This window comes from Molothrus ater, chromosome 15 (assembly GCF_012460135.2).
Source record: "Molothrus ater isolate BHLD 08-10-18 breed brown headed cowbird chromosome 15, BPBGC_Mater_1.1, whole genome shotgun sequence".
Lineage (NCBI taxonomy): Eukaryota > Metazoa > Chordata > Aves > Passeriformes > Icteridae > Molothrus > Molothrus ater.
Window position 1 is genome coordinate 3,703,863 of NC_050492.2, and position 12,140 is coordinate 3,716,002.

General features: G+C 39.9%; 1 protein-coding gene across 1 annotated transcript in view; it reads right to left on the reverse strand.

Annotated features, from left to right (window-relative positions):
- The window catches only part of DOCK2 (dedicator of cytokinesis 2), a 160,497-nt gene that overhangs the window by 25,284 nt on the left and 123,073 nt on the right, over positions 1–12,140 (reverse strand). Inside the window, 4 exon segments of the mRNA XM_036391885.1 lie at positions 137–177; positions 1,320–1,476; positions 5,505–5,590; positions 10,799–10,947. Coding sequence (XP_036247778.1) covers positions 137–177; positions 1,320–1,476; positions 5,505–5,590; positions 10,799–10,947 — 433 coding nt within the window.

Below are 12,140 nucleotides of genomic sequence, written 5' to 3' on the forward strand. Positions count from 1 at the left end.
ACAGAGTGGGAATGCAGATGAGGCTGGGGTGTCATAGAGTCATTTAGGTGACAAAAATCCAAGCACAATGATAAAACCAAAACTCACAATATTAACTGCCCTCTCCAAAATAGATCCAATAGAATGGTTGCCATACCTGATGTACATCTCTTCACGGTTAATGTTCTTGTAGAAATTCTAGGGACACAAATATTTAAAGTTACCTCTTAATGTCCTTTAATAAAATGATATACATATATGTATATATACACACACACACACAGACTGAGGTTTTGCTTTCCTTGGTAGTTAGAAAGCATAGATAGTATGAAAAGTAGATTATTTACAGACTATCTGAAGTTTAAACCTGGAACTACTTCTTCAATTAATATTTTTATTAGTTATATGTATGGTTTTATACATACATATAATTTTCCTAGTTCATAATGGGATTATTACTGAAGGTTTTTCTATTGGAGAAGAGGAAAATATGGTTATCCAAATGCATTAACAGAATAAACCACATGCTCCATGCTCCTTGGTGGAGGCTGGTATGTGTTGAAGCAGAGGTTTAGCACTGTAGTTATGGAGCACTGTTGTGCAAATACCTCTAAAGGGGCCAGTTCCAGGAATAAAGCTCATTTTTTGTCACCATAACATGTTTGCAGGAATGCAAGTTGCTGAGGCTGTGCAAAATGTATGACAAGAATGGTCTCTTGAAGAGCTGCAGAAATGGCCACCCCATTGCACAGTGATTATTGAGGAACAAAGAGCGTGAGTGTCATATGTCAAAGGTGGCAGAGGTTCCTCCTCAGCTTTAGGAATATCCTGGAGGAAGAATCTCTCTATGCAATATCCTCATTACAAAATAGGAATAGGAAAGAAGACAGAGTGGCCTAGGACAAGATCAGAGCCTCAAACCTCTTGGCACCCAGCTGCAAAAGTGCCTTGCAGGTTTCCTGCCCGCCTTTGAGAACTGTAACTATGGAGATGCTGAAGCAGCAACTGGGTCAGCTCCTCATCACAGCTCAACTCTGCCAAGAAGCCACTGTCCCATCAAGCCTGTCAATGGGCATGTGAGCAGCAAACTTCCCTGTTTATCCACAGAATCAGAGTGGATAAAGCCCACAAAGCACACGGGTGAATGCTGCTTTCAGACTCACGCATTTATCCGTGCAAGGAGATGTAAAACTCTCTCGCTGGAGAGTTTAAACCACTAAGAACATTGTCACCCACTGCTGCCCCCAGGAAGATTTCCCCTCCTGTTCAGTAAGCGGGCTCTGGTGCAGTCCCTCCCCAGGGGGCTCTCCTGGGCTCTCCAGAAGCAGCAGAGGCCGTACCAGCAGGTTGACAGTGCAGCTCATGCGGTTGTCCTTGCTCTCGTCGCTCATCACGGCGCGATAATCCAGCAGCCTCTCCAGGAGCCCCCTCACCAGGCTCACAAAGCTTTCCACCAGGCTGCAAATGCCAGGGTGCTGCTTGGCACACTCTGTAAGGCTGCAAATACGGAAATATTGGCACAATTCTAAAGGCAAGTACTGGATTAGGCCTAAATCAACTGCAGAATGCGCTGGAAATTCTCTCTGTGAGTGGTAATTTAGACATTCAGAAGACAAAAAGGCATATAAATCAAATGGAAAAAAATAAAAGAAACATTTACTTTTCCTGTCTGAATATGACTTTGAACTCAAGGGTGCAACCAGAGCTTCTGGACAGAGAGCTCTGCATCTGTGCTATCACAAACTCAAGTCTCTGGAATTTCACACTATTGCAATAAGTAATAATGGCAATATATATATATATTATATTTATATAAAATATATATAATATTCAAATATAACATATATTATATAAATATAAATAATAACATAACCAATATAAAATATATAAATATATTTTTATATATTTATATATAAAGCATATAAATAAGTAATAGCAGCACCTTCCTTTCCTCAGCAAAAAATGCAAAAATGTTTTCCTTCTCCTTGTGCTGACACATGAGTAGAAGTCAAATAAACAAAAATTACAATTTTAGCTCAAAAAAAGACATCACCAGAGTAATTTCACTTTGAGAAATAAGCAAAACCAATCAACTTTCTGCAGATTGAGAAGAGCAGCTTGATCTCTTCTGATAAAAATACAAGAAAGGGAATTTTATATTTGGCATCATCAGTTTCAATTTACATTAACAAACATTAGCATACACTGGTTCTAAAAAGTGCTGAAATTATTTAGGAGTAGAGAGTTCACTTTAATGTCAGAGTTTTGTTTTCAACATTTAACTGTTTAAATGTCATTAAGTGATTACCTACATCTCGTTAAGGAGTATTTTCTTTCTTTGCTTAAGAGAAATTATTTATTTCATTGCTTTTCTTTTGTTTCCTCTACTTAACATTCTGGTTTTCCATTGGGATCCTCTCTGACAAACTGCATTTTTAATATATTATTTATATATATATATATATATATATATACACACACACACACATACATGTATTTTCACTTATATAATTATAGATACAAGCACAGGATCAGGCAGAGATGCAGTTAACTTTTTCCAAGGCAGTCCTGCTTTGTGTTGGTAGCTGGGAATGTTCTGACCTCTTAGTGCTCAATTATTAATGCAGCTCTACATCATTGTTTTCCAGACACCCACATAAAAAAAATGTTAGTAATCTTTAGGCACAATATTTTTTTGAATTCTAATTACTAAGAATACTCCTTTAATTAATAGCAAAACATTTTTTTTATTCCTCATAATTATTTCAACCTTTTCCAGAAAATACATATTCATATTGACTTCAATTGCAAAGAAATCCTCAAAGCTCTGGCCTAGAATGGAACCTCTGCAGAATACCCAGGAATAAAGTTCCAACTCAAGCAAAGTAAAGGCAGCATCTAAAGTTTATTCCTTGGATTGTGCAGCTCCAGTGGAGTCACTGTCCTGACAGAGGGAATGTGTACATGGATGTCTGAAAGAACATTTATGTTGTGTAAGATAGGAGGGACAGAAGCCAGCAGATAAAACCAGAATACTCCAATTGCTCTTGTCTGACTGGTCTGAAATTGAAATATTTAAATCAATAACTGACACTTGGCTTATAAAATACACTGCAAATGGAATGGAAACACTAAAGGGGCCAAGAGCTGACAACTGACAGAAAGGTTGGAGCACATTAAAAGATGTTTGGGGGAAAGAAAGTAAGAAAGCCTCAGAAACACAGGAGACTGGAATATTACACAGAAAAATAGTGGTGTTTTACATCTACAAGTATCAGAAACAGTGTGAGTCACTAATGAAGGAAGGTACAGCCACCATTCAAGTGACTATTATGGATTTCTGCCACGGGTTCCCTGGGAGTAACAGCAAACAAGGCAGAGCTGTGAACGTTCCCTGACTGCACAATGAGCATGAGGCTCCAAGACATCACATTTCTTCCCAGTACAAGCTGAAAAACATTGACATAAACCACAAGCTATTGCTGGGTCTCACCCAGCACGAAGTACATAACTCCAGTCACTAAAGAAAGGTGAACCAGAGTCCACATAAAGAACTACAAAAGGAACAGGAGTGAAGAATGCCTGTCTCTTGAGGGAAGGTTCAAAAAGTTGTATTGCTCAGCTTTATACAATAATCCCAAAAAAAAGGATCACAAAACTTCAGAAGATTTTTTTTCCCCCCAGGAGGGAGGAAGAAACCTTTGAATTTTTAAACAGAGCTTGAAAAAAATAGAAAATTCTAAATAAAAAAAATATTTGCAATAAAGCTCGAGAAAAACAACTGCATAGCATGGGCCACTGCAATGATGGGGAACTGGAAATCTGCCAAGTGCCATTTCCTGTTGTGCCTGTGTTGGGAACTAAAACATGCCAGAACTCATTTTCTGAGCCTGAGGACAAGTGGCTTGGCACAACTTGTGCACTGATTCTCCTGCATTTCCCAGGCAGGGCAGCCTTGTCTACTCTGCCTGCTGAGAACAACCTCTCACCTGGCCCACATCACCCCAGCTTCCCTGGGACACTGCCTAGGACAGGTCACAACCCCCATGGACCTCACCCACATTTAGGTCTAGGGACAAATGCAGGGCAGTGACTAATTAAACTTCTGCTGAACCTATTTAGTTTATGATTATAATAAATAATAATATTATTTATGGGCATGGGGAAGTTCCCAGCAACCAGCAGCGTGGGCAGATGTTGGTTGCAGAGGTGAGGAGTGAGCAGCACAGCAGTCACTGAGTGCTGTTAAAATCTGCCTTCAGGTGACACTGGAGCTGTGCAGGGATGCAGACAGATACAGGAGATCAGTTGATGAAAAAATGACCAAATGAATAAATGTGGAGGCAAATTTAAGTGGGTCTCACTCCAGTTGGAAAAGAGGCTTGAAATCCCTGCTTTGAAAGGTGTGAATGGAGGAGGACTTAAACCAAACCACCTGAGAGAACAGGTCCTACCACAGGCAGGTCACCAGCCTCTGCTCCAATACTCCATCTGCAGGAGTCATTCAACAAAATCTGGAGATAAGATGAATTGTCATCTTTAGAAATGTGGAAACTTTGAACTTGAGGCCTTCTGGAAAGTGGGGCAGTAGCAAGGGGAAAAGGCAGATATGTCAGAGCAAGAAGGGGGCCTTGCAAAGGCTGGAGATCAAAAGCTCTGTGCTGTGTTTGATGGCACTCCTTGACTGCTCTGCTGAAAGATGGGGTTTAACTGGATAGTGCCACTTTCCAAGAAAAGCTCTGGAATAAAGAGCAAAGAGCAAACAAGGTAAGCAAATTATGTTCCACAGCTCAGAAAGAGTGAACTTCAAAGTGTCACATACACAAGATCTGAGGCAAGCTTAGCTTTTTGCATAGATAAAGTCTCAGTTTGAACACTCTCTCCAGCTTTAAGGCACTGTAGTATTTCAAACTAGATGGAGAATTGTAGGATAGTCCAGAAAACATATGATAAACTGAAATACTGGGGTTGTTTACCCTAAGGGGAATCCTGAAGGAAACTAGACAGCAACATTCAAATTTGATAAAAGCTGCTGCAAAAAGAAACAGAATAAATGATTCTTTATGTCCCCTGTGTGTGTACCCAAAGCTTTCATGGTTCATCTGATGAGAGATGTGACTTTGCAAAGACTGCTACCCCCACCCAGAAATACAACCCATACAGGGTAGCAGGCTTTGAGCAAGTCAAACATGCACACAACATCACAAAGCCTTATTTAAATTCAGCCTTGTCTGAATAATCTCTTGGATTCCAACCTAGACATGTAAAAATGCAGGTTAGGTATAACTTCTTCATAATTTAGTTGAAGCACAAAACAATGAAAAGCAGCCAGGAAAATAATTTCAATGAGCAAAACTGTAATGCAAACCAGGGTGTAGTGAAGCATTATGGTATTTCCAGTCCCTTCATGAAAAAAGTTGCTAAGATTCTATTTTAGGTAAGGTTACCAACCTGAGAACTGGGAACAATAAGATAGAAACATGTCCTCAAGGCATTTGTTCTATTTATTCTCATGCACTACTTACATGGACTCAAACAACTGCATGTAGTGCTCATCCCCTCGTCCTCCTTCCACCTCATGATCCAGCTTCAAAATGATTTCATTTTCAAACTAATAAAGAAAGAAAAACACTGAGCAGCTATTCAGAGGTCAATACACTTCAATGTGGCATCAAAAATGTACCTTTGTATAATTATGTCTCATATTCCCAAAGGTTAAATGCTTGGACATATTCTGGCCTGGGCTTTTGGCATGGCTGAAGGCCTGGACACAGATTTTCACAAGTTTCCCCCGCACTGGGCACCAAGGTCAGTCTGTGGCAGCTACAGACAGTCTTGTCCTCATGCAAACAGCTGCATCCTGCTCAGAAGGCAGGAAAGATCTACCTCAGGGTTCTTGACAAGTCATTAACACATCAAGAGGCACACAGTGAGCATTAGTGGAGACCTACATTGAAATAAAGCTCAGTTGCTTTACATAGATCTAATTATTAAAACCACCGTAAAAATGACAGAATTCATTACTGTGCTAATGCTGCAGCAAGTTTTCACGTTCTTCTTTGATACAAAATTTCACACAATTGTCAGTACATGAATAATTCTGTTTCTCCCTGGAGTGTTTCTGTGTAATTGAGAGCTTTGGCAGGCTGGGATCCAGATCATCCCATCAGAGAACTGGAAGCCTCTCGTGGTATAAAGAATTACTGTAGTATTTCAGATAACTGCAATGCAAAATATTTTACCTTATTTTTACCTTATTTCAATATATCCTCATCAAAACATTCAGCTCTGAGCTGAAGAAATCAAGCCAGGGCTACACAGAGGGAAACAGTCCTTCCTCTTAGAGCACGAGGCAGGTCATGCATCTCTTCAGATGTGTTTTTAGAATTTCTTCACTTTTAAAGAACATGACATTCTAAAGGAAAATATGTTACTAGATGTACTTCCTTCAAGTAGGTCATGATTCAAACTCTCCACCCAGAAAAATGATTCATCATTTTTCAAGAAACAAAGGCCAAACTTTCCCTTCTTTCCTCCAGTGTCCAACCCAGATCTATTGGCCACCCTGATCCTGCAAAACTGCTCCTGAGACAGGAACTGAAGTGGCTTCTGCTTCTTTGAAGGAGCTTTGAAACAGCATCTGGAGCAGCCAAACTTCTCCAGTGCTCACACCAAGAGCAAAACTGCGGCTCAGAGCAGTGGCAGTGCAGGTACCCTCTGCTCTGGAAAGGGGCAGGGAGGAAGGAGCCAATTCCACCACTTTGTTACCTGCAGGTTTTGCTGCTCTAATATTAATTCTTTCTCTGTAATTAGAATACAAATGAAAGACTGCCTGTTGAACAGTACATTCTATACTGATATTAGAGAATAAAGAGCTATCATTGAAAAATAGCTTAACAGAAAAATAATAAAGTTTCTCTGTCTCATCCTGGTTGAAATAGAAGTTTAAAGGGCTCTGAGTTAATTTTTATGCACAAGCAGGATGTGTATTAGTATTTAATGTGGGTAACACAGGTGCATGGCAGTTTCAGGACAAGGAAATATTGAGCAAAAACATCCAATCCAGCCATTTTCTGCGGGCTTACTGCAGTAAGACAAATCTTGTGAATATAGTGCAGGTCAAGCACCAGTTAAATCCAGCTCTTAAATCCTTCCTAGTACTTATTCAGCAGGTAGAGAATTGATTACTTCTCAAAGAGGCAATAATTTCACATTTCTGGATCTGAACAAAAAAACTCTTCCTAAGCATCTTTCCTGCAGTTTCTCAACAACCTGCAAGAAGTGAGAACATCAGTTGCTTGGACCAAATGAAAAAGTTGGCAGAATTATAGAATAAGGTTTTAAAGTTTCTGTGCCAACATTAAGCTCTGGAAAGTGTCTTTCTCCTCTCACTTAAACTGAGTGTGCCTAATTGTCACTGGCACCAATTTAGCTTTAATCCCTCCTGCTTCTCTAATAGATCCAGGGAATCTCCCCTTGGAGAAGATGTCCATGGATCTCTGTGAAGCACCAGGCTGTACAAACTCAGCCCTGCTGCTGATCTCACATCCCTCTGAAACCTTACACATAACAAGATTTTGAGAGCTGAGAGAAAGAAATTTCCAGCAGGTGAATGTCCTGTGCCAGAGAGGACACCTCAGTCACCCTCTGAGTCCCCTGTGGGAGCTCAGAACATGAGGACACTGCCCTGGAGTCAATGTTTGTCCTCTAACAACGAGCCTGGAAACCTGAGCACACAGCAGCAGCCAGCACTGATTTCTGACACGGTCCCACAGCAGCCAGCAAGGAAAGCAAACACAGAAAACTTCCCCAGATGGCTCCAGCAGTTGGCAGAACCCACGAGAGATACTAAACTGAAAATGCTAAACACAAACAGAATGATTTATTTGAGCAAAAATATAAACACAGATGAATTAATCTTTCCTAAGCCAAGTTAAATCCTCAATGTAACTCAAATCCATGTTTATCTAAATGATATTTTCATTTACTCTGCAAAGAGCTAATTTTCCTCTTTTGTTTGTTTATTTGTTTCTTTAAGCAAGCATTTTCTAACTCCTGGCTCAGATCACAGTTAGAAGAAGCAGGACAGGGTCTCTTGATGATGTGTCTCCCTTTGGGAAGTCTCAATAAAATGCACAACCTGATCTTTCAAGGAAAGGAAAGGTGGCTTATCAGCATTTGGAGGATGGGACTTTTTTAACACATGAGCAATGAGCTTGTCTCACATAAGCAATGAGCTTCTCTTTTTATTTGAAGGAGAAAGGAATACATTTAGAGGACTGAGTCTATCCACAGACACTGAGAGATGAATAAATTGGCTTTCCAAGATTCCCAGCTCTCCGAGCTCATGATAGGCAGAGCCTCCATAGCTAAAATTAGGAGATATTAATGGCTCCCTCTCTACATCTTCAATTAGAGTTAAAATTACGAGCTTATGTAACACTGCTCTGGCTGAATGGAAAATACATGAGCAAAGTAGAAGAAAGGATTGCAAGAAAATGTCTTACTGTGTCCTACACCTACATACAGATTCCAAGCCATTAAATAGATTTGTAGAGCAATTAATTCTTGAGAAAAGCACAGGTGGAATTTTGTTTTCTCCGGGATTAGATGATTTCCTAGAAATAGCTAAATCAAATAAAATTCTTGCTGGATAAATTTAAGTGACTTTATGTCTTTACTGCCTGTATGTTGTGTGCACAGAGCAGGACACAGTCCCCAGCCCCAGCACACTCCCTGTGCCCCCAGAAGAGAGCCCTGTCCCAGCACAGCACCAGGGATGTTAACACAGACAGGATTTTTGGGAATGGTTATTAAATCTTGTTGGGAGTACCAGGCAAGCTCTGGTTCCTGTGCTGGTACAGGCTCAGCTCATAAAGATGTTTCTGCTTGTGCTGTTCCCCCTCTTCTCTCATTAGAGAAGATTAGATTAGAAATAAATTATTTATTTTTAAAGTTCCACAAAATTGTCTTTTAAATGAATGTCATTCTGGGCTCCTGAGTGCCCCAGGCACTCTTGAAATAACATGTTGTCATTCTCAAAATTTTATACTGAACCTTTAAAAAAAATATCCTTTCTACTACTAAATGTCAATTTGCAAATGAAAATTGCCCACTACTAAAACCTGGAATTTATGTGTTTGTGCACCCAGTAACTATCCATTCTTATTACTTACTTGCTCCTTTAAATTAAGGTGGTAATCATTTTAAAACATAGAACTTAATGTGCCTTTCCTTTAAAATACTTATTTTAAAAAACTTACCAGAATGGCTAACTTACAGAGACAAGTTTTTTATCTTAATTACCTCATCCATAGCAAAGGAGAGGATAAACCCCATGATTCTTTATGAGGAAATGATCACAATTCCTAAAGCAGAACATTAGAGCCCAATGAGACTCAGCTGCTCAATTATGAAATAGTTTTTGCACCATCTGATAAAAACTCCCCCTTTTCCTTAAGCTGCAATAAACCCAATGTCCTTGTTCCTTGGCACTGTCAAATACCACCTGAAACTTCTTTTTATGGCAGGAGCAGTGATTCAGTGGGCACTGGAGGGCCTGGCCTCTCTCTGCCAGGCTCCCAGGCTGCGGCTGCTGTTCATCAGGCAGATGAGTGATGGCTTTTCAGGATTCCTGGGCTGCACAGATCTCTGTGTCTCTCCCAGGAGATGAGGTATAAGCCATGAGCAGGAAAACACTTTTAAGAAGGCAAATATAGGACTATCAGGACACAGAGGGAACAGATGCACAGAAACAAAGTGGTTTTTAATCTTGGCCTTGAACCAAAAGCTTTGCACTGTGGAATACAGACCAAAATGGAAATTCCATCTGCTCATTTGTTCCACACTTCATTGACACAGAAATGCCCCAAACGATTTAAAGTATTAAACATAGCTGGGTATATGAGATATTTATATTTACATGTGTCTAAAATGATGCCTTTTTGTTTGTCATTTTCCCTTACACAGATTGCTCTGAATTAATTATTTGTGTAACTGCAGAGCTGAATATGCAATTTATAATTTACTGTGGGAGGCAGTGTGCAAACACAGAACAAGGTGATTCCATGCCCAAAGAGCTCGAGGAGAATGGAGATGTCAGACAGGGATGGATATTCCACTGCCCAGGCAGACACAGCAAGCAGTGGCAGGAAATTTAGATTAGAATCCCCAGTGCCCTGCCCCACCATCCCCAGTTCTATTCCATCAGTCAAAAATATTTCATTGCGGTGACTTAGAAATCCTTTTTCCTTTTCAAAATGACTGCCAAAAACACTCCAGGAATTTCAGTTCTCCACAGTGATTTTTTTTTCCTCACAATAAACATTTAAAAAGGTACAGTTTCCTGATAAATTTGATAACATATAATTAACTATTCGCTGCTACTCCTGTCAGATATTAAAACCTGGAAGTTCTGGCTTACCAATATCTATGTCACAAGGAGGAGGTATAAGGAAATATTTAGATTATAGAGATCTCTAGAGGTCATTTAATTCTATCCCCTACTTAATGAAGGCCTGACTTCAATGTGAGTCTTGCTGCTCAGAACCTTTTCCAGTAAAATCCTGAAAATCTGGATTAAGATCCTGAAATCTCCCTGGATCTCTTTGCTATTCCATCTATTTCTTGCTGTTAATGCAACAAGTTTTGCCTAAGTCAAGCTAAGTCACTCTGGAGATCCCGCACTTGCTTTTTCTTTGGTTCTCAATATTTGAGATTTCACTTTGTGTAGTCAGAAAAGTTCACTTGCCAAACATGTACCAGAAATACTGAGTACATGACATTTAAATGCATTTTCACACAGAGCATTTGTAATTACCTTTTTGAATTCTCCTGTTCTCTGATATTCACACAGCATCATGTCAAAGAAAATTGGGATCGTGGCTTTTCGTAGCTCGACTTCTGGAATAAGAGTCATTTCCAAGATGGGCCCCACCATCCCCGGAATAAAGCAAATTTTATTCTGGCCTGAAACAAAACCAAAAATTGAATATCTAAAGAGCAAACTGGATATTTTTAGGAAGACATCTAGGAGCTGCAATCATTTAAAGTAGTGTTGAATCCATCTGTGTTGGTCAAGTCTTACAACTCAGTCACTTCATTTCTTCTCAAAAGCTTGGGGGCATGTGAATGGACATTGTCTCCTTCTAGGGTGCCAGAATGCAGTGTCAGGAATAAGCAGGAATGCCAGAGGAGTTGATATTTTCAGGGAAGAACTCAATTTTTTAAGTTTTTAACACATCCTTATAAATATTTAGACTAGAAGGTAATAGGTTACCCTAAAAACCTCCCAAATCTACCAGCAGGACACGGTAATGTCACATGGAGTAACCTTTCTGTAAAGGAGAAAACCATTACTGGCTTTTACAATAAAATTAGACATTGCAGCCATGAATCAAACCAACCAATGCCCCAAAATCAGCAGCAGTAACAGGAACACCATCCACAGAACTCAGCTGTCAACCCCACACTGAATTATCTGGGTTAAATCAGCTGTAACAAACACCCAAATGTGCAGAGCTCAGCCAGGCCCCAGGCATGGCTCAAACTCTGCCCTGGTAAATGGAGCAGAGCAGCAAACCCAGGAGCTGTGAGAGTGTCAATGCTGCCTGAACCTTGTGAGGAGACAAAAACCTTCTCAAAAACACAGGTGAGACTTGTTCCACACTAAGGAGTGCCTGAGTCTGATATTCCTCCCCTGTGTGTGCCATGTGAATTTTCAGTGCGAATGCCCCACCAAAATTTTGCCAGATAAAATGAATGTTCTACCTAAGTTCAGTTAATAACAAATGATCCCAAAGGAGTTAATGAGAAACTCTCAAAGGAGGAGCAGCAGAACCTGACTGGATGACCAATGTAAAAACTATTTTGGAATTTTAATCCGAGCAGATTCCACATCTGAGTCTCTTAATTGACAGAATCATAGGTTCGGGCTGAGAAGGAACCCTCTCAGGGAAAATTCATCCAGTTTCAATCCTGCAAAATAAGGTTCTGATGTCTGATTTTAGTCATGCTTGAAATCTGAGAGAAGCTTTTGAGTTCTCTTTTAAATACAAACCTGGCAGTGGTCCAACTGTATCTCATGTTGGCTCCAAGCTTAATCAGAGGAGTGAAAACATATTTTAAGTTCAAATAGCAGAAATATTTACAAAAGCACTTCA